The 23,151-nt window shown below is 43.5% G+C and overlaps 3 protein-coding genes and 1 long non-coding RNA gene across 7 annotated transcripts in view; 3 read left to right on the top strand and 1 right to left on the bottom strand.

Moving 5' to 3' along the window:
• Positions 1–153: 153 nt before the first annotated feature.
• On the top strand, positions 154–13,089 carry ddx20 (DEAD (Asp-Glu-Ala-Asp) box polypeptide 20). The gene is made up of 11 exons (XM_049580658.1): positions 154–359; positions 3,604–3,698; positions 4,072–4,240; positions 4,330–4,444; positions 4,646–4,788; positions 6,161–6,299; positions 6,401–6,459; positions 6,779–6,861; positions 6,964–7,069; positions 8,471–8,572; positions 10,117–13,089. The coding sequence occupies exons 1-11, from the start codon at positions 164–166 to the stop codon at positions 11,277–11,279; spliced, it is 2,370 nt and encodes a 789-aa protein (XP_049436615.1). The 5' UTR covers positions 154–163; the 3' UTR covers positions 11,280–13,089.
• LOC125891395 (D(4) dopamine receptor-like) lies at positions 12,990–14,916 on the top strand (the record flags this gene model as incomplete). Its single annotated transcript, XM_049580664.1, has 2 exons — positions 12,990–14,060; positions 14,626–14,916. Coding segments are annotated over 2 exons (1,227 nt in total), but the record flags the coding sequence as incomplete, so codon positions are not given.
• The window catches only part of kcnd3 (potassium voltage-gated channel, Shal-related subfamily, member 3), a 130,596-nt gene continuing 122,361 nt past the window's right edge, over positions 14,917–23,151 (bottom strand). For 2 of the 4 annotated variants that reach the window (XM_049580660.1, XM_049580659.1), the window contains 5 exons: positions 22,976–23,032; positions 21,361–21,393; positions 21,126–21,218; positions 19,339–19,598; positions 14,917–18,307 (listed from right to left, as the gene is read on the bottom strand). In XM_049580660.1, coding sequence (XP_049436617.1) covers positions 18,133–18,307; positions 19,339–19,598; positions 21,126–21,218; positions 21,361–21,393; positions 22,976–23,032 — 618 coding nt within the window. In that variant the 3' untranslated portion in view covers positions 14,917–18,132. The remainder of the gene's footprint in view (positions 18,308–19,338; positions 19,599–21,125; positions 21,219–21,360; positions 21,394–22,975; positions 23,033–23,151) is intronic. The other 2 variants (XM_049580662.1, XM_049580663.1) reach the window with 2 other exon arrangements.
• LOC125891396 (uncharacterized) overlaps positions 18,206–23,151 on the top strand; it is a 23,651-nt gene continuing 18,705 nt past the window's right edge. The window contains exon 1 of the long non-coding RNA XR_007449629.1: positions 18,206–18,341. This is a non-coding gene — a long non-coding RNA (uncharacterized LOC125891396). The remainder of the gene's footprint in view (positions 18,342–23,151) is intronic.

Below are 23,151 nucleotides of genomic sequence, written 5' to 3'. Positions count from 1 at the left end.
TTTTCCCCTATGGTCTAGCAGAGAGAAAAGAGACACTGTGACTTTACACGGACAGATCAGTTCTCCTCCCGGCCACCAGAGGGCGCTACCGACCGCAGCTGCAGCTCCAGCGCGCATTAAAGCGGCTGAGTTTGATTTCCGGCGGTAAACAAACCCAGTCAACATGGCTGCCTCCGTGAGGAAAGCAGCCCACGACATAGAAACGCGAAAACGGACCGACGATGTGCTTCTGTCGGAGGGAATCGACTTCAGCTCCCTGCTGCTGTCTCAGGCCGTTCTGGACGGACTCTCCTCCTCGGGCTTCCAGAAACCGTCCCCGATCCAGCTCAAGGCGATCCCGCTGGGCCGCTGCGGACTCGGTGGGTTCATAGAGCTTCACGTGTGTGTCATTTTATGAATGTGTATTTAACAGCAGAAACTGGCCTGACTCAGTGACTGGATCTGCCCTTTGAATCTGTCATTTGTGCTGCAGACTAACTGGAGTTCAAGTTTAGTTCCGGGTTTCATTGCACCGCAGTACTAACAGTCAGCAAAAACTTAGGGACTGTACGTAAATGATCAAGGTAGGGGGACTGGCTGGGTCGTGACGTTGCCTCTTTTCTTCTTCTTGAGCTTCCCTCTGTTACTGGGATTAAGTACACGACCCTCCGTCCACCATAAATAACCACATCTTTGTGTATTTACATTTAACCCACCAGTGTGCACCCCTATTATAAGTACAACATAGCACCTGCAGGTTTTTTCAGGTACCCTGACGGTACAGCACCTGTTGGTCCTTTTCTCCACTACTGAATCATTTTAAAGTAGTAATAACACTAACTTAATATCATACTGATAATGGGATGACTGACAGTGCAGGCTTGGGATGGTTCAGTTAAGAGCTGAGATTGGCTGATCAATCGATAAGTCAATCAACAGAATAATTGGCAGCTGTTTTGATAATTAATTTAGAGCAGATCTAATCAATTGGCGAACTGCGGACCACGTCTGGCCCAGAGGCAACTCCATGGCCCAACTAGAGAAGGATATTGAAACCCAGCGGCAAAATTGATAAAGACAGTAGCGAAGTCCGACATCAGTGGAGAAGCCGCACTACTCTTTTTTTAATTCTGTTTCTGCAATTTGTGATGTGCCTGGGTCTAATTCAGAGGCTGGGTGTGGAGAATTTGTGGCATTTATCCTTTTAAAAATGTTAAATAATTGAATAGTTGTGAGATGATCAAGCATAATGCCTTTTTTTTTTTTTAGCAGAAATTGCAGGGAAAATGTAGCTATTTCTCTCTGTTTTCATATTGCATAATGATATATTCAATCAGACCCCTTACATCTTTATACAATCAGGCCCTGAGAATAATGGACAAAAAGCCTGACCAGTGACATCACTGTTGCATATTAGAGCGATACAATCTTTTCAGCTTTGACAGCTTCATTAACTTCATTAACAGTCTGGCTCCAGAGCCTCTTTCCAGATTTATTCAAAGACAAAACCATCATAGAGTAACAAGGAGCAGCGTGAATGGCAGTGGTAAAATTACACATCGCAAATTACCAACTGAAATCAAACTGATTACAGACTTAAAATCCTTCACAACAAAGGTCAAGTGCTGGCTACAAGCAAACCAGAGCTGCACCCACTCTTAGCTAATGCACTCAGAGCTTAAAGGGATATTACTGTAAGAGTATTGGTGTATGGTGGTATGTGTGCTTTTATTGTGCCTTCCATGTTTATAGTGTATTGTGGTTGTATGATGTACCGTAATAATAACACTTTAGGTCTACATGTAAAAGCCCAACTAGGGACAAGAGCTGAAAATTAGCAATAGCTACAACTCTCTGTGCAACACATCAGTCCCACACTCTGTATTGGCACTATGTTGTAATTAATTGTTTTGTCTATAAAATGTCAGAAAATGCTGACATTTTATATTGATATTTTTATGATTTGCCCCAGCCCAAAGTGACATCTTCATATATGTTAGTGTGGCCAACAATCCAACACCCAAAGACATTACATTTACTGTCATGCATGTCAAAGAACAGCATCAAATCCTCATATGTGAGAGGCTCTGATCAGGTATTATATGGCCTTTTTGCTTGGATAATGACTAAAATGATCATTTGACTATCAGAATAATTTCAGATTAAATTTCTGTTGAATGATAAATTGATTAATCACCTAATTGTGCAGTTTTATTGTTAAAGCAGAAATACAGAAAAATAAAATCCCTGGTTCTAGTAGGGTTCCATCCAATTTAATAATGCCTTTTTAATTGATTAATCTGCTGTTTATAGAAATTGAGTAATCTTTTTTTTTTTTTTTTTTACCATAATAATAAATTATAATTTTTAAATGTCTTGTTTTAATCTGATCAACAGTCAAACATCCAAAGACTCAATTCACTCTCATATTACAAAGAAAATCATAAAAATCATCACATTTGAAAACCTGAAATCTGAGAATGTTTGTGGTGTTTTTGCTTGAAAATGACTGTCAGCAACAGATTGAAATTGCAAACTTTGAATGGGCATATCTCATGCCCCGTATGTCGTAGAGACATGAAACTTTGCACAGAGCTGCCTCTCCTCACGAGGAACAAATTTGCCTCAAGAACCCATAACTTCCGGTTATAGATTTTCCGCCATTTTAAATCTTTTGAAAAACACTTCAAACCGATCTCTTCCTAGGAAGTTTGAGCGATCTGCATGAAACTCAGTGAACATAATCTAGGGACCAATATCTAAAGTTCCCTCTTGGCAAAAGTTGGAAAACTTACTAAAACTGAGCTTCTATAAGGCAATGACTTTAACTATCTGCCTTTCAACATACTACCTCAACTACTAATGTACAGTTTTAGCCCACTAACTATCCCGCTATTGGCAATGGTACTACTGTACTTTCAATAAAGCAATCGTACTATCAAGTTCACAAAAACTCATTGCTCTTCCTAATGGGTTCAGTTGACTATTTAATCTGCAATTTCCTATGACCTGTATCCCAAACACACACCATGTGAAACTGTACGTGGGCAACTGTGCACTCAATGGGTATGGACTAGTAGAGGTTAATGGAGTTTAGTTAAGAAAGAATTTAACAGCAACATACAGTACGGTTTTTGAAAAAGCATCCCTGGTACTGTTTTTCATTGAGACTATTTTTCAGTAGAGAAAAGGTTCAGTGAAAACATTGGCTGACATTTCAGATCCAGCAGATAAAGAATTAAAGCAGCACTGCCTGCCACCGTTATCGTGATGACAGTTATTCTCCTTGATTCTTTAGGAATAAAATGGAAAGATGCTTACTCCCACAACAAACAACTTAATAAAATTACTTGTCCTTACAAACGACGTGCGGTTAGTTTCCACTTGCAATTTTCCTGTGTTGCGAAAAAAGCTCTCGACTGCAGCTGTGAAGAGAGAGCGGCTAATCACAGTGTTCTTGAAGTAAACTCGGCTGATTGGTCAGACATCTTAATTGTGGAAAGGAGGCACTTGATTTGATTCGGCAGATTGGGCACTCTGGATGGTGAAGCATTGACGTGATGGTGATTATTCAGACTAATTGTGCGGCCCTAAATTGTCTGAACAATGTGTGTGTTGTTTCAGATTTGATCGTACAGGCCAAGTCTGGCACGGGGAAGACGTGCGTGTTCTGCACCATCGCCCTGGACTCTCTAGTCCTGGAGAACCCAGCAACTCAGGTGAGTGGAGTCACTCCAGTCGAGTTGAAATGATTAGTAGGATATGGAGAAATGTATCTTTCCCAATTTGCCACTGCTTAATTTGGCCAACAACAGATGGTCATGAGAAGTCATTACTTTGATAGTGAGGGTCTTAATCTGATGAGTGTAAGCTACCTAGTTTCAAAAGTGTAAATGAAAGAGGGCAATTATTGATAAAGCAGAGGAACAGCTGGTCTTGTTGATAAACTGGCTGCACTCTAGTGCAATCATATTAGCTGCAGGGTCTTACTGACACTGGGAACCACCCTATCTGTTAATCTGCCCCCAATCAAATGCATGTGGTTGTTGACATTTCACTCTCTCTACAAACCGCCCTTTCTTCCTCGCGCAGGTTCTCGTCCTGGCTCCTACACGTGAGATAGCGGTGCAGATCCACTCAGTGGTGATGGCCATAGGCTGTGCCATGGAGGGCCTCGAGTGCCATGTCTTCATCGGGGGCCGGCCGGTGAGTCAGGACAAAACCCATCTGAAGAAGTGCCACGTAGCCGTGGGCTCACCCGGTGAGAAGCCAGTGGACGATTTATGGATGAGGCATTACTTGTTTATATAATTTGTGTTTTGTAACCGTGCTCCTGGTTAATGCATGCAGGTCGTATCAAGCAGCTTATCGAGCTGGGCATGTTATCCACCGCCAGCATCAGGCTGTTTGTTTTGGATGAGGCTGACAAGCTGCTGGAGGAGGGCAGCTTCCAGGAACAGATCAAGTAAGACGGGCAGAAACCTCTATAATCATACTCCTATTTAATGATACGATACAGTGGCAGGGTGGTGATGTTACTTAACCAGAGTACTTAGACTGGAGCCCTTCACAGCAACTCTGTGTAAATGAAATATCATAACCTGCATGCTCATTTACATAAATGCACACGCTGAAATTCACCCATCACCTCCACTTGTCTCCTCAGCTGGATCTTTTCCTCTCTGCCTGTGAACAAACAGATGCTCGCGCTCTCTGCTACCTACCCAGAATCCCTTGCTCAGCACCTTACCCGTTACATGAGAGAGCCCACTTTTGTCAGACTCAATCCCAGTGACATGGGCCTCAAAGGTAAGACCCTGGTTACCATTATAACCACAGATAGCAGAGGAAAAGTAAATCACATTTATAGGGATAAAGCATCACTTAATATCAGGAACATTACTTGGCCTGTCAGCTGTGTCTAGTTAGGGGGTGATCACACAGAAATGAGACGCTAGAGACGCGGACGCTTCAAAGACGCTTGAAACGATGGAAGCGCTTATTCAATGCACGCTAGCTACTGGCATCTGACACTCAAAAAAGTTGAAAATATTTTATCTTTTCACCGTCTACGCGCCTCTAAAAATCTGTCTTATCTAAAAAGACGCTTGAACGCCAGTCAGACGCGCCGTATCATAGGAAAACAATGGTTTTACTGGCATTGCATTTCTAGCATTTCATCTCGGTGTGATCGCTCCCTTAATGCAACTACAAGAGTTTTTAAGCGGGTATGAATCAATCTTGACTTTCCCAAAAGTTTTGTTTTGTCCACAACCCAAATCAGTTTACTGTCATAGAGGGATAAAGAAACCCAAAAAATACTGACATTTTTAACAGTTTTTTCTCTTAAAAAAACTAACTCAAACCTTGTGACCCTGTGTCTCCCTGTGGACATCACATTTAGGGTTTACTTAACCTTATACTTAATTCTGCTTAACTTAAACCTGTTGTCCTTGTTCGTGGACACTTTTTTGTGCCATCTAATAGTAGTAAGAGCACAATACACTAATCCATGAAAAAACAAGATGGCAGCCATCTCTGCGAATTCAGTCTGCAGCTGATCCTGGACTCGTTTGAAATCATTAAGACTTCATTATTGTCTCGTTTGAGGACATTAGGATTAATATTGTCGATAATGTTCAGGTTTTTATACTTATCTGGTCCTACTGATCCCAAATAGCTAGGAGAAACTAAAAAAGCATACCAAACAAAAGCTTGGGTCTCAGGAGGATATATTTAAACCGTTAAGTGTCAGCAATCGACTGCTGACCTGGCTAACAGAGGCTCCTCGTAATAAGACAACATTGTCGGTATAATAATAATGTGACATGTTTCAAGGGATTGTTTCCTGTCAGAAAATAGTGTTTCCTCTTGAGGGTGTGAGGTGATGGACACAGTACAAAGAATAACATAAGGCCTGTTCTGAAAACACTCATCACTTTGACAGAATCAAATTTGGGGCTCGTGTTTGGAAGTGACTTTTTGTTTGAGTGGAATAGCTTGTTGTGAGTTTGAGAAAACAAGCCTCGGTATTGACGGATACAATAACTGTGAACACATCCCACCAACTGGTTCTGGATGATTTCCTTGCCCCCTAAAAAAACAAAAACAAAGGTGTTGCGCTTTTGTGTCTTGGATTGATGTTCTCCTGTCTGTGTTGTCCTCTTGTGCCCCCTGCCAGGTCTGAAACAGTATTACAAGCTGGTGCAGTCCCATCCGTTACCTCACAAGGTTTTCGAGGAGAAGGTGCAGCACTTGCTGGAGCTTTTCAGTAAAATCCCATTCAACCAGGCCCTGGTGTTCTCCAATCTACACACGAGGTAACACATGGTTTTCCCTTGTCTTGAAAATATATATCTCATTCACTGGGTCTAAAAAATGAATTATTTGTCTCTGAGAAATGGTGTGGTGTCTCCCACAGAGCTCAACACCTGGCAGACATCCTGTCCTCCAAAGGCTTACCTGCTGTTTGTATCTCAGGTGAGAGGGCCTTTTGGGAAAGCAGTGATTTCTGTATGGAGCAAAGTAATGAAATGACAAATCAGTCGACAGTAAATGTATTGATGGACATTTTGATAACTGAATAGCTGTTTAAGGGAAAAAGTAAAGAAAAGTAAGAAAAAAGTAAAAAAAAAAAAAAATAGAACATTTGATTACTGTCTTTTGTGTGATTGTAAATTGGGTACTTTGTTTTTTTTGTTTTGTTTTGTTTTCTTAATATTGGCCAGACAACCTCTGCTCTGTCATCATTATTATTTATTACTTTTGACCATGTGACTGTGTGTGATGACGTGCACAGGTGGTCTGAGTCAGGACCAGAGACTGGAGGCCATGTCAAAACTGAAGCAGTACCAGTGCAGGGTGCTCATCTCTACTGATCTGGTGAGACACACATGCTGTTTCTCCATGTCACACATGTTTTACAAGTGTTATACAAGGTTTTCAGCTTCTGTTCTTTAACCCTGGTTGTTTTCTCTGTGTCAGACTTCCAGAGGTATAGATGCAGACAAAGTAAACTTGGTGATAAACCTAGATGTGCCACAGGACTGGGAGACGTATATGCATCGAATTGGACGGGCTGGCCGCTTTGGTTAGTCTCCAGTACTGTCTTGTTATCGCATACACAAGCTATTAGAATGAACAACTAGTTTTGTATGCCAGTCTGCATTTACATGTTTTGTGAGACCACTTAAGATAGTTGATGGCATTGGGCAGGGGGAGAGGCTGAGAAGCATCATTGTTATTCCATGTTATGCACATTGACTTGACCCAAAACCCGCTCTAAAGTGGCTTAAATGTTATTTTAGCTCACAGTTTAAGGAGAAAATGTTATGTTATGCTGCGTATACTAGCTCTTTTTACACTCTCGCGCTATGAGACTGCAACAAAGTCCCTTCCTCGTGCTGGCTTTGCATTTTTACATAGAAACAAACGGCGACATCGTGCTGCTCCAGTGTGTGACTTCAGATGACGCATTAAGGGCGTGACGTGTAACACAACAGCGTCGATCTCTAGCGTCACATATAACATATGCGTCGGTAGCGCTTTCTAAACAAAAACAATGGCATTAACTTGGCAATAGCAATCATTTATGGTCCGTGTTATATGGCGGCTGATCTTGTCCTCTGCTCGCAGCGTAATGAGCTCCTGGACCTCATTGTTTTCCTAATTTGTGGACATTTTTGACAGCTGTTCTCCCTCTTTGAGTTAGCTCCTAACTGCTACTTTTTACATTTCATGCGGATGGGTTGCACGCACATCCTCGAGACGTCACACCCATGCTGCCGTGATCCTGTCCTGCTAGCTGTTCCCTTCTGAAACAGAAATCGTTTTGGCTCTGTTACTTCCTCTAATGCTGCCTTAAAAGCAAGACAACTCTGTCCCCCCACTCTGTGTTTGTACCTTAAAGAACGGCGAGGCAGAATAACAGCGTGAAATTCCCACCTTGAAGAGTCAGTGTAAAAGGGGCTGTTCATTCTCATTCAGAAGGAGTGTTTCAAAGATAGAATATCTTTTCATGTTCAGCATTTTCCTAACATTGCCAAGTTAAAAAATACCAACAGACAGCCCATTGTTGATGTTCAGCCCACGCAGATATCAGTTTCTATCTTGGTGATATATTATTCGTATGAAAACTGTTTAATTCAGAGCAGCGTAGCAGGTGAAACAGACTTGATTTGCTTCCTGACTGCATTAAACACCATTTTGAAGATTAGTTTGAGTCTCTGGAGTTTAAGCATGTGTGCCCCACCTAGCAAGGTCAATAGATTCCTAATCATCTGCATTTAATTATAATTATAGTGACTTAACTTGTGCGTTGTCTTGGAAACAGAGTAACTCAATCTTAGTCGTGTGTGTGTGTGTGTGTGTGTGTGTGTGTGTGTGTGTGTGTGTATGTACCTATCATCCCTGGACACACAACTCACACACCCTCCTTTATCCCCTTCTATTATGTGAATGGGTTCTCATCAGGATTACGTTTTGTTTGTAGGCACTCAGGGGCTGGCTGTGACCTACTGTTGCCATGGCGAGGAGGAGAACAAGATGATGGCCATTGCTCAAAAGTGCGGCCTGAATTTGTCTACTTTGCCATGTGAGTCCCGCCCACTCGTCTGTGAAGAGTGTAACATGAAGATTGTGTAACTTTTCCTCTCTTAAAGGTCTTGTGTGTAACGTTCAGAAAATCCTTGTTATTAGTGACATCACCTGTCATATGACCTGTTCACCCCCCTCCCCTCAGGCAGATGGTTGCGCAGCCTCAAAGCACAAACAACGAGGCTAAAGTGCAGCTTCTTCCCAGAGGCTGAGGCTTATGAACCCCCTGGCTTAAAGTCTGTCCTCTGCACTTACAGCTAGCTAATAGCTGGCTAACACTAGCTCAGGTCACAGTTAGCTTGTTGGCCGCTACTATGTTGCTCTTGGTTAGCAGAAAGCGATGTTTACCGTTACACCTTTTTTTGGTTTGCTACATCAGTATTGTTTGTCATCATACATAAAGTAGTTATCATGTATCGTGGTAGCCGGGGAAGTAATTTGGAAAGATCACCAAACAAATATTACACTCAGATAGTGACAGTATTTTGCCAGCAATAACGTTAGCAAACAAGCTAAGGTAGCCAGCTAGCTGTAATTAAAGATACTCTATAACAGAAGATAACCCACTACAAGCTGCGCCAATGGTACAAACTGATTTACACTATTGGGGTTGGAGTTTATGAAAACTGAATCCAGTATTCACTTCAGTGACTATGGGGAGAACGAAACGGTAATACTCTGTACTGATGTCCATTTTCCCCTTGGAATGAATAGACTCAGGACTGCCGCTAGTCTCCTAAAGGGATGGGGCAGTGGGGAAACCCATGTGAGACGGACACAGGCAATGAATCTAAAGTGGGCTGTCTCCGTTTACCAACAGGCTCTGCTGTAACTAAGCTACGCTGCATTAATTTGGCATTGGTTTCTTCGTAACAAGACAGTAATTTGCTACGTTAGCTAGCTTGCAATTCATCCACATTAGCAAGCAAGCAACTGGTAGCTAACATTAGCCAGCAAAAACAGGGGGCACTGAATTTTTAAGCATTTACAGTTTATCAGACCACAAATGAGTCAAGAACTAGCTAGCTAGCATAGACCTGCTGCCTCACTCCCCACCATTAGGACCCTACTTCCCTGGGTAAGAGCGGACGGCAGCTCAGACCTTAGCGCGAACGCTTGCCCCAGGGTCACAGTGGGCAGGTGGACAGCGGCAGCAGCAAAGCTGATCCAGCCGTTACTTGGGGTGGTTGAGAGGACGATCTGGGGTCAGACCCAGTTACTCGGGAACTTGGTCTTGCTCTGGCTGAATTTGAGTTGCTACAGGGTGCTAAATGAAGGTCCGTATTTGGTGGGCTGCTGCTGAAAAATGTACGTAACTGAAACAGCATGTGTTGATTTGTAATGGGTGCCGGTTGTTTTTGGTGTTCGAAGACTCCATTTGTTAGCTAATGTTAGCTACTGCTGCACTGTAGAAGTTACATTACAACCTGTTCATCCTGAATACGATTAAAACAGGTCGAAAGTTACATGCAGAAGCTTTAATCACAAACCCTTTAATTCACTGTGATTGTGGAAAAGTCATTCTGTCTTCTGTCCTCTCAGCCACCATAGAGCCTGGGTTGATGGACGAACCGTGTGACTGGGATGTCTGCACCGAGGCTCTCACTCCAGGCCCCTTACCCCAGCTGTCATCCAGGACAGACAAGAAGAAGCGTGCCAAGTCCGTCACAGATCAAGCTGTGGAGCGCACTGGTCAAAGGCAGTCAGAGAAGACCCGTCCTGCACCTGGACTGGGAGTAAACGGTGAACAGAATCCCAAAGAAATATCTCCTGCAAAGGACTCTCTCTCACAGTGTCCTCCTCGGGCGGTGCCCACTCGAAAGGAGCTGCAGGACGCTCTGCCAAAGATCCCTCCTCTCAGCTCATTCAAGAAGTGCAGGTCAAGGTTTATGACCTTTGAGGAAGCTGAGCAGGACTTCCACAGTTTTATCACTTCAGGCTTGGGAAGGTCAGTGGAGGTCATCAGGCAGTTCAGAGGTGGAGAGGACAGTGGCCCCAATGATCAGAATGGAGCGGGAGAGTCTTTGATACTTACTGATGACGGAGCTCAGAATTTAAAACGAAACCGGTGGACATCTTCACACCCAAGGTCAGCGTCCAGTTCTTCAAGCTCACAATCGGAAGCGGAGGACAAGACAGATCAGACTAGAGGAAATAAATACAGAGCAATCACTAAGCCTCAGACTGAAGCTAGAGAAACATCAACTGTGTCCAAACTACAGGCGGAGAGCACGAGATCCAAAGCTTGTGCTCCTTCCGCACCCAAAATGCATCACCAGGCAGCCCGCGCATCAAGTGGGAAAGCTTCGTCTCGGCCGGAGAACTCTGAATCCATACCAGTCGTTAAATCGAGTGGGCATCCCAGTCAGACGGCTCCAGCACAGACTGGCAGAAATGAATCTAGAAAGATGAAAGAAAAGACTGGGAAACGGAGCAAAGAGATTTCCGAGAAGATAAACAGAGAGGAAAAGAGAGAACACGATGTTGAGGAAGAAGAAGAGGAGGAGGAGGAGGAGGAGGAGGAGGAGGAAGAGTGGAGTGCCGACACTTACTGGAGAGCCAGCTACAGAGCCTGGAACGATTACTACGCTTCCATGTCTCCTTTTCAAGAGCAAGGTTACCAGAGCTACTACAGTATAGCCCACAGCTGGATGGCAGCTTATCGTATGAATGCTGTCTACATGGAAGAACTCCTGAAACACTGACACTGTCGGAAGATCTCTGAATGCCCCCCCCCCAGAGAAATGAATTCAAATGTTTGCACTTCTGATTTATTTTTTTCTCAATGAATTAATACCTTAAACTGTATATTACTTTTCTAATAAATCACCAGAATGGAGCATGTATTTCAAAGCCCTCTTCTGATATACGTCTGTAGGATTTAGGGGGATATAATAGCACAAATAGGTATTTTCTTCAGTGTATAATCACCTGAAAGTAAGAATTGTTGGGTTTTTATTACCTCAGAATGAGCTGTTCATATCTAGATAGGGAGCAGATCCTTGTCCACAGAGCCTTCCATGTTTTACCGCCATGTTTCCACAGTAGCCCAAAACAAACAAACCAAACACTGGCTCTAGATAGAGCACTGAAGAAGTTCCAGCTGGTCGCAATCTGCATTCTTCACTGCTAGATGCCACTAAATCCCCCAAACTGCTCCTCTCATACACTCACCAGCCACTTTATTAGGTACACCTTGCTAGTTCCAGGTTGGACCCCTTTTGTCTTCAAAACTGTCTTAATTCTTGGTGTCATAGATTCAACAAAGTGCTGGATACATTCCTCAGATATTTTGGTCCGTAATGACATGATAGCATCACACAGTTGCTGCAGATTTGTCAAATCTCCCGTTCCACCACATCCCAAAGGTGCTCTATTGGACTGAGATCTGGTGACTGTGGAGGCCATTGGAGTACAGTGAACTCATTGTCATGTTCAAGAAACCAGTTTGAGATGATTTGAGCTTTGTGACATGGTGCGTTATCCTGCTGGAAGTAGCCATCAGAAGATGGGTACACTGTGGTCACAAAGGGATGGACATGGTCTGCAACAATACTCAGGTAGGCTGTGGTGTTTAAACCATGCTCAGTTGGTACTAAGGGGCCCAAAGTGTGCCAAGAAAATATCCCCCACACCATTACACCAGCACCAGCAGCCTGAACCGTTGATACAAGGCAGGATGGATCCATGCTTTCATGTTGTTTACACCAAATTCTGACCCTACCATCTGAATGTGGCAGCAGAAATCCAGACTCATCAGACCAGGCAACGTTTTTCCAATCTTCTATTGTCCAGTTTTGGTGAGCCTGTGTGAACTGTAGCCTCAGTTTCCTGTTGTTAGCTGACAGGAGTGGCACCTGGTGTGGTCTTCTGCTGCTGTAGCCCATCTGCTTCAAGGTTGGACGTGTTGTTGGTTCAGAGATGGTCTTCTGCAGACCTTGGTTGTAACGAGTGGTCACTGTTGTTAATGAGGAGTTAAACAGGTGTACCTAATAAAGTGGCCAGTGAGTGTATATAGTGTGATGTCTTTATGTTTGAACTTTAGAGTATACAAAGCATTCACATCACAAGCCATTCATCAAGAGGGAGGTGAAGCCCAGCGCAAAATTGCAGTTTACTATATGTAATCTCTTCAGCAGGACATGGCAAGGTCAGACTACTCCACATGCTCCTGATTACAGGCTAATCAACCTGCGGCCATTCAACCAATCAGTGCTGGGCAAAACAAAAGCCAAGCACCCCTAAATAAATTGATTTTAATTTTTTTACCATCTGTAGCGTTTATGCCACCGATTGAAATCACCATTACGCAGCGCTGAATGGCTCCACTCTGAGCGCAGCACTGTGGACTGGAACAAGGAGACGGGTTTGTCCAGCATGAGCCAAAAAGGTCTCTTTCCAAAGATACTTCATGAGCAGACGCACAAACCGGCGGTGACATTATGAACATGTACACTTTCTGGAACGAAACAACCGCGCACAATGAGACTCACATGGACACTGTGTTTTTAATATTCAACTGCACAGTCTTGACTTTATCATTAGTTTTGGGTTTACCCGGAAACTTGTGGGTTTGTTGGGTCGTTTTCAGGACCAAGAGCTTGCAGACTTTTAATAACGCGCTGCTGGTCAGCTTGGCCGCCAGTGACCTCCTGAAGTGCTCTGTGGACATACCGCTGCTGCTCTTTTCTTTCCTGCGTTACGGGAAGGACAGCCAGGTGTCGGTGTCCGTGTGCACCCTGCAGCAGTTCACCTATGCTCTGTGCAGCTGTGTCCAGCTGCTCACTCTGGTCAGCATTAGCGTGGAGCGGTTCCAAGCTATCGCGTTTCCTTTCCAAACCGAGAGGAGGAAAGCCAGGGTCCGTCTCTGGATCCTGTCCATCTGGGCATGCGGCCTCATTTTGGCTGTAATCTCTCTGACTCTTTCCAGAAAGGCGCTTTTTTACATGCTCTGCCGTCCGCACCTCGGGGGGCATGGCGACGAGCGTCTGCAATATTCGGATCCATTCGGACCCTACGTGCTGGTCCCGGTCTGGGGATTGTCTCTGACTGTGATCGTCATCCACTATGTGCGCATTTTCAAAGTTGTAAAACAGCACCGGAAGAAAGTGTTCAGCCGGGGAGTCCAGCTGAGGCCGACGGTGACGGAACATGTGTACGGCTGGCCGAGTGTGCCTGCTTCAGCACCACGGACAGCTCCGCCCGGCTCCTTCATCCCGCTGCCTCCCCGCCGGACGGTGCTCCTTGTGGCCGAGGCCAGTGCCCCCTTTGCGGGCTCCTCCAGAGGGGGCGCCCCGGGGAGACCTCCGGAGATTGTGGGGGCAGTGTGTCTGCTGACACCTGGGGCCAGGGAGCGGGGCAAAAAACGGATGGAAGGCAGGCTGGCCCAGCGTTTTGGGTACATAATCATTGCGTTCACACTCTCCTGGGTGCCCATGGTGGTTATTTTGCTGATAAACGTCATCTCGTGGCAAGACACGGACAAAGTGAGTGTAGCTTTTTGCATTACTACAATTGTCAATTCAATGCTGACACATGTGAAAACAGGAACCCTGCACAATATAGTACAATCCAATTTGACATGCATGCATTAAATGAGGTTTCTAATAGATGTCATCCTACAAAATATTAGACACAAGCTATTTTGCATGGCTATTGCATTGCATAGCATACATTTATAGCATATTCTAAACCCAACAACATAGTACAATAATGCAATAACACATCATAGTAATAGTTGATTAATCAATTAGTCATTAACAGTTTGAACAATTGTAATCTATCATGAATAAATGGATAATGGCAAACTGAATCTGTTTTGTTTTTTGACTGTTGGACAAGCAGTACAAACATCAGCTTTGTATCTGACTTTTCACTGTTTTCTACCATTTTATACTAAATGATTAATCAATAATTTAAAAAGAAATATTAAATTAAACAAAGAATAATCTACAGATTCATTATTAATGGTTATAATAATTAATTTGGGCCCTGTAGCTGCTGTGCAGACATTTTGGACTATCCTAAGCTCTGTCTTGTTTCTCCCCGCAGCTGCTGATGGAGCTGGAGACATCGGCTATGGTGCTGACCTGCGTGCAGGCTGCAGTAGATCCCCTCATCTTTACTTTAGTTACCAGACAGTTCCGCTCTGAGCTAAGCAAGGTCCTCTCCTCCATCCCATGGTGTCCCCTAAAACGGAGGGTCTGAAGGTTAAGTACTTTATAAACATTTGGGGTCACACGGACCGCACTTGGGGGAATTGAAAAACACCAACGAAGCTAAATACACTCAAGCTGCTGCCTTGTGTTTCCACACACACACACACACACACACACACACACACACACACACACACACACACACACAGAGGCGGGTGAAGAAGAGAGCCCACAGATTTTGGTATTTGTGGCAGATATAGATGTTTTATCAGGCGTTTCACAGTCGGGACACAAGACAAGGTCATAAATAATATCCAACACCTGACAAGATACGCACAGCAGTAGTCTCAACAACGACAGGTGGCATAGGAGGGCAAAGCAAAGAGTGAGAGGAAGGAACTGACTGAGCCCATAAAAAAAGACAATCAAAGGAAGGTACGTAACAGAGAGAGAGAGAAAGAGAAAGAGAGACAAACACAATCACAGACCTCTGTTTTTGTTGTTTGTAAATAAAAAATGCAATCCTTTTGACACTTTGAGCGGAGATATGCTTACATAATAATTCAAAGTGTGTCATTTGAAAGTGCGGCTGACACAAAACAACCTGTCGTGGAACAGGGAAGCGGTAAAGTATAGTCACGTTTAATCACTGTCCTAGCAACAAAAAATACAGGGAACCTCACTTCTGCCGTTACCCATGTCATACCTTTGTTGTAGTCTTCAATAGATTCTAAATGTCGGACTTGATGCTGTGAATATGAAGTCAATGTCTTCAACCCCATTTTTAAAATTACACTGGAAAAGCTCTGCTTGTCTGTGCTTGTCTTTTTTTTTTAACTCCAGGTAAATCTGCATTTACTAAACTCTAATACTGGATCTAGGCTGCTGTTGTCACTGTGTACAGTACTACATTACCAGCAATAGTGCTAAGTCTCTGCTAAGAACATCAGAGGTAAAACACACCCTGTCCCAACTCTGTAGACTTTTTTTTGGCTTTTTTTGGGTTGGTACTAACCTCAGGATCAGAGGGAACTAAAGCACAACAGAGGAGTCTAAGGGACCTTGGGGTCTTGTGTTGTGATGCACTGATATGGTACCAATTATGCTATATATTTCCACCCATATTGGCTGATATGATAATAATGATGTGTGTGTTTTTTTAATACAAATGCGTGTGTAAAACTGTTTTTCAGATGTCTCCATATTAAGGTAATTAAACACTTTTCTAAAAAGACTGTTACACATTTTTGCTGCTAGTCTGACAGTTGATAATCTACTTCTACAGAAAAAAAAACTGTTTCACCTCAGCTACATATGGGCAGACATGATATTAGACCAATTCCAGTATTGCTTTTGAAATATGCTCTTGGCTTATATGGACAGTATGCTCATATGTTAATGCTTCTCTAGCTCTGTCCGTGTGCTCTTGATCAACGTTTTATTTCATCTATGCCGAGCAGAAGTCGGTGCTCCGTCTGCTGTGACTGAAGCCTCTCTGCTCAGTGGTCTCATCCACCTAACTGCCTGTGTAGCTGTTGGACTCAGAATGACATTCGAGATGAAAAAGGCCAACAGGGAGGTATCAACGCGGAGGTTAGCAGAGCTAAAAGGTCATCGTCCATAGTTACAAAGGTCAACCTTGATGGGATCTGATGAGAAGTAATACTAATGTTACATGTTGGGGGGGCTGCGAGTCGAGAGAACAGACAGAACAGCGTGTGTTTTTTGGTGACAAGAGATCTGTGGATGGCTCATCCAGTGTCCTCTCTGTGGTCACCGTTACAACAGACTTCCCTGCTTTAAGTTCTCCAGAAGATAAAAGTAAATAAAATCCTTTTGAAACACCAAGGAGGACAAAAAGTACAAACATCAAGTTTCCTAACCACATAGAGTACACATACTCAACAACTTTGAAAAAATGCCCGCTGAGTTTGGGGAAGAAAAAACGTTGACAGCTATAAAGACTACTGAAAGCATACTGTTGTTCACACAGGAGGTAGGGATACAACAGGACAACAACGAGAGAAAGAAAGAGAGAGCGAGAGAGAGAGAGAGCGAGAGAGAGAGAGAGAGAGAGAGAGAGGGGAAGAGAGAAAGACAGACTGAGGGAGAAAGAGAGAGAACGAGAAGACAGCTTCACTGGTTCTGCCAAACGATGGTCAAATATTACAAAATATTCTATTAACAATATTCACAAAGAACCCAGGCTCAGGACAGATTCGTGTCAGAAATTCTCAGTGGACGCCTTGTGCTTTTAATAGTGGTGGTTTGAAGTCAAAATGTACTTTTTTTTTTTTTGGTTTCCTTGTGAGAGAATTGAGTTATTTGAGGTCTGTCGGGCTGTGGCAGCCAAAAGGGAAAAGAACTGGAAGGCAGGGCGGGATTCAGAAAACTATAAAAACAAATAAATCTCTTTTTACTCCAGCAACAGGCACATGTCGTGTAAAAGGCTTGTAGCTGAGAATTTCGGACAGAAATGTGTACAGTGAACCCATCAGAGTGGCAGCTAGTCAAATATACCATATACTGAGCCATATAGACTTCCAGGAGAATTGAATCAACTGAGACAAACACATTCTCACACACACACACACACACACACACACACACACACACACACACACACACACACACACACGCATACACGCACACACACACACACACACACACAGGCACATACCTTCTATCCAAAATGTCACAATTCCTCTATCTAGCAAAAAAGTCACATACACTCATTCACAAATAAACTCATTGGTAACGCCATCACAGACACACCTACCATGTTTCATCTTTTAAAGGATTTTTTAAAGTGGAATAATATCGGACCTGAAAAAAAAAAATGGTGGCGTATTTATCTATCAACAGGTGAGTGGACCAAAATGACACAAAACAAAAAGGGCGGGGCTAAATCAGTGGGGAAAAAAGTTCTGATAATGTTTTCTTGTCTTTCCCCTTGAGTTCTCTTACTTTTTCTTTTTATCTCCTGCTAAAAAAAAAGAAAAAGAGACGGTAAGAGTCAAACTGAAGCGAAAATCATAAAAGGTGCTTTGTGCACAGTGACACATGACTCGCTCTGGGAACTCATCTCCGACACTTGGGAGGCACACTCTCACACGCCTCCTCATCTTCAACGACTCCCCACACGTATTCCTTCACTCTTTCACCCACGCACACACTCGCAACCACTAACATGAATATGCTGGATCTAAAAGCCATCCTCTGTCTGTACAGGGAGTCCATGTCGTTACAGTACATGACCAGCAGAGGGCAGGCTCCACCACGGCCAGACTAGGACTCTGAATGCCATCTCCTCCATCATTCCCAGTGCTCCTCTGTCCCCTCAGTCTGTCTTGAAGAGTCTTTGTCTGTCTTTCTTTGCGACGCGCCTGCACTTTAGTCTTCACAGCGCGGACACCTTCACAACGTTCTGGTGGGTGGGGCCTGCAGGCAGGTGAGCATCGCCCTCGGGAGTCGTCACTGGCGGCGTGGGAATGCTGATGATTGCTGTGGTGATCTGGCTGCTCTGGCAGTTCAGGGATGCTGGCTCGTCTACACGCATGTTCAGACTGGAGCGGCTACAGGAAGGAAGGGAGGACAGAAAGTTAAGGGGTAGGGTAGTTCGTCTATGGCAAAACACTTTGCTAAAAGTTCACGTCCTGAACCAGTCCTGGCTGAGGCAAAAGAAAATGAAAGCTACTGTCGAAGGTCAAGATTGCTTTTATTGTCTCCCAGAGTAGAAAACTGTCTTAGAGGTGCTCTGAACCAGAAAATATCCTGTGTACCCTTTCCACGCTTAACAAACAACCCTTAAACCACCATTACTGTGAATGGGACAACAGGTTTTATGGAGCTTAAAAAAACAAAACTCAGGTGTAATTGCGAAAGTGTTGATTACAGCGTCAAACCCACTGAGAATCAACACCTAGCTCTGCTCTCCACAGGTTTCAGCTGCTAATGAAACTGTGGTCAGCCGTTTCCTGCAAACTAACTTAAATACAACAGAGGGCCAAAGTAAACTGTGGCTGCTGGAAAACAGATGCAGTCAAGCAAGCTTAAAGGGAGACTTTGCCTCTTTTCAACCAGCTCTGTATCATAACAATGTGGGTAGTATGTGTAAAGCAGCATTTCTTAAGGGGAGTTTGGTGCAATATTTCCACCAGGAGCAGTTTGGGAAATAATCTCAAAAGGGATCTAGTTGTAGTCTTGAATATAGTGACCATGCACATTGTCTATAGAGATTTGAGACGGTATCCGACTTTAAAGTCTTTTCAAAGTTCTCTAGTGTATGGTAGGCCTAGATTAGCACCTCGTTGTCAGTTGTCATTAGTTTTATAACGAGGCTTTAGCTCTCTGGTTAGAGGTTTCTAAGATGTTGCACTGCTAGCACAGAGGGTGAAAGCCAAAACATTACTTACTTGTTTTATTAAAAGCATGGAAAACGGATCGGTAACGTTAGATGATCATGATCATTGGCTTCAGAATACAAACTCTTTTTTAACAAACACATCATATATGTGGTATATATGTGGTAAAGTAAACAATGTGTGAGAAACCAGGTGTCATGTCATACATCACTTTAGTTGAAGGATATTAGTCCTGAGCTCACCTGGTGCTGAGGGGCTGGATGTGGATGGTGCTGAGCTCCTGCAAGCCTTGTTGGTGTGTGTGCGTGTGTGTCAAAGGCTGCATGTGTGCTGCGGCACTGGCATTGGGTAAAGGGGTGTGGTGCTTCTTGCTTCGGCGAGTGCAGCACGTGCCCGTCACGCCGTCTTGGCTGGAGAGGGAGGGGCTTCGAGACGGGTAATTCTGCAGCCCCGCCTCCAGGTAGCTCTGCTGGTAATACTGCTCGTCCACAAACTCATGGTTCTGCAAACAACGACGGGAGGACAGAGGGAGAGAGAGAGAGAGAGAGTCATAAAAAAGATGTGACATTTGCAACATTCATATTTACGACCATGTTCCGTATATGGCTTGATACAGCCTGTCATTCTCTGCTTCTGGGTCGATAACTCCTCTGAGAATGTGTCATTATATTTCATGTGGGCGTGTGTGGCTGTGTGTGCGAGACACACACACACACACACATGGTAAATATAATGTTGGAGATTACCTCCAAATCAATTTTCCGTAGTCAGTTCCTTAAAGCGGCTACTTTTATATTAACTGTGGATCACGTGACTACTCGTATGTGGAAGCGGACACTAGAAGCAATGAACCCATGAAGAATGACTGATTATTGACACAAGCATGAATCCAAGTGAATTTATGTTGCTCCTCTGCTGCATCTGTAAATAGGCATCTGTTTGCTAACATATTCGCCACATCAAATTGACAATGTGAATCCATCAGCACACCTTAAATTTCACTGTGACAGCTTTGACTATTACTTTAGTTTTTATATGACATACACTTCGGCATCGGTTTAGATGTGACTGGTACTTTGCCCTACAGTGCATGCTAGATTTTTTCGATTGCCACACTTGAAACAAACAGTGCATCTGCATCACACACAGGCAGACAGGCACGTATCATAAGATGAATCCATCCATATACAAATACAGTACATCTGTCCACATTAAGCCTGTTAGTCACTTGTGTTCACCTAATGAGCCACAGCTAGCCAGAAAAGCACGGATGACTGCATTAACTGGAGTCTATCTGATATAGATTATAATAATTAATAATATTAATTAAGTACAATGATTTAAAATCTGCTCAATTTAACTGTGCACTCCCTCTTAGCATTCCTTTAGCGAGCATTGTTCAGGAGGTTTTTACCAGTAGCCGAAATATCTGCAGAGGTCTCTTCATCTCCAAAACAAATGGAACACGTGATTAAAACCTTGAATAAAGCAGTTTCATGTTACAAATCTGTGTGTCTCCAATGCAGTCCAGCTCGTCTCAGTGCTCACTTTTTATTTCTCTGATAACTTGAGTTTAAGATCTTCAGGAGGTTTTTTTTGCGGGAGCCAAATTATCCACAGAGGTCCAAAACAAATGGACCTGGTGATTTTAAACTGGTAAAAACACTGAATCATAATGTTAAAAATCTGTGTTTTTCCGACACCGTTCAGCTCGTAATGAAGGGGCTGCTGTGAAACTGCAAAAACACGAATGGCTTTTTCTACAGCCAGCGCGTGGTTCATTCGTTCTGTACACACATGTCGGTGCAACATGGTGGACTACATGGACGAGGACCCTATGGAGATATAAACGGCTCATTCTAAGGCAATGGAAACACAGATTCTTATTTTCAGGTGATTATAAACTAAAGAAAACAGACGTATTTTATTATATTCCATCCTCAAAATCCTACAAACTAGACCTTCAATAGAGATATTATTGTGATATTATTAGCATACAAAGGCTAAATGTGTGTGTGTATGCACTCACAGTGGTTTTCTCCAGACAGTGCAGCAGGTGGTGGTGCTGGCTCTCTAGTAGAGAGGTGGACTTGCTTAACCGCTGCTCCTCCTCAGTGGAACTCTGTAACACACACACATTCACATGTACACACACACAAAATGAGTGCTATGCTCCTTTTTTCCGTTTTTTTTTTTTTTTTTTGTCTTTCAAGGAAGACACTGATCAGATGTGGGAGGTGCACGGCCGGCTGCTGTCTCAGTACCTGATCTGAAAGGTTCATCTTGTACGGAAGTTGCTTCAGTTGGAGAAGGAGACAAAAGGAGAACAGACAGGCAGAGTTTTACTAGTGGTCACAGTTCAGCACGGAGAACAGACAGCGGTCAGGGCCGCAGTCAGACACAGGGAGTGCTACTACACTGACCCTGAGAGGCATGTCTGCTAACATCAGTGGAACCAGCGCATTGATCTGTGCGGGAAGGGAGACTTATAGCACAACTCGCTCCTAATGGATATACAGTATATGATTAATATAAAAAATTCCATTGTGACATTTCGCCTCCATCTCTGTTATTGCAAAGGCTGGCTACAGGCAACTCGGTAATGACTTGTTTTCCATATTTTCTGTGCCGCGGCCTGTTTATGTGTTTGTTTGTGTGTGTGTACAAGTGGGCGCTATTTCTAGTTCTGTGGTGGATTGGATACGGAGCTCATTTCTGGGCAGCGGTGAGGTGAGTCAGAGAATAAGTGGACTGCTGGGGGAGCCTCGCGGATCCACTGAGAAAGTAAAGAAACCAGCAAGAGCAACAGAAACAACATTTGATTGTAAAAATTCAGCAGTTCATTTGCTTATATTTGTCAGTGCAGTGTGTTTGTGTTGCTTTATTATTAGTCCAATAAATCATTCGGCTGTCAGGTCTTGAGGAACACTTGCTCTGTGCAGCAAGAAAGATCACATTCAGAAACACAGACCTTTATATGATATTATAAAGCTTAAAACATTGTTATCTGCTTTATGCACGCTCTGTTTCTCAAGTAATATTTGCAACAAATGCCCATTTAATTAATATCTAGCAAACAGGATTTGAGCTTTATTATTCTTACATATCTAACATCTCAGAAGGGTTTTGGGAAGAGCTATGGCACAAAAGTCACTTATTATTCTGTATTATCGTAATAGATATTGGTCATAATAGCCTTATCTCGAGCCTGGGAAGATATCTCTTCAGTATATTGCAGACTGCAGTCATTATTCGTGTCGGAAGTAAAGCAGTGTTTCACATATACAGACTTTCAGTGGGTTGCATCAGTCTTCCCCAGCAGAACCTGCAGTTGAGCTGTTTATAAAAAACAAAGCCAAAAAATACTGCCCTGATCCTGCATGCTCCACAGCACCGCCGTAAGGCAAGTAAAATGCCATGTTTGGAAGATTTGTAGTAGCAATTTTCTGTTTGTTAAGCGGGGCGGCTGATGTTGTAAGCAGAAGCTTCTTTGCTGAGAGGGTACATTCCTGCACTGATGACTCGGTCTGTCCTCGCCAAGACCGCTCACCTGTGTTCACGCTGCTTATCTGTACCTAACACAGCAGTGAAACACAGGTGTTAAGAACGGAGTTATTTCTGTCCGTCTCTATACATGCGACCACAAGCCCGTATCAGCAGTCTGTCTGGGGGCGGCTGTGGCTCACCACCCAGGTGGCCACCATACTGTAGAGACTGGAAACGGCTTGATCTGCCGAGCGACAAAACACACTGTGTTGCCCTGCATGGTGCTGTACATGTTGTTGGTAAATAGCTGCCTTTGAATGACACTTAAGTTGGACAACAATTAATATTTTATTGAGCAGACATAAATCTTTAAATAAGCTGTTAACCACTGACTTTGGACAGAAGCAGCCAGTCTGGTGGTCCCAACCGGCACTGACACTCCGGTCCAAACTGACAAAATTAATGTGACACAAACAAGACACATTACAAGTTAAACAAATGACTGCATCAATGCAAAAAAAGAAAGAAGCAAAAAGTCATGAAATATTTTTTATGATGCACTCAATTAC

The sequence above is a fragment of the Epinephelus fuscoguttatus genome, linkage group LG7 (genome assembly GCF_011397635.1).
Source record: "Epinephelus fuscoguttatus linkage group LG7, E.fuscoguttatus.final_Chr_v1".
Taxonomy (NCBI): Eukaryota; Metazoa; Chordata; class Actinopteri; order Perciformes; family Serranidae; genus Epinephelus; species Epinephelus fuscoguttatus.
This window is presented reverse-complemented; position numbering and strand designations above follow the sequence as displayed.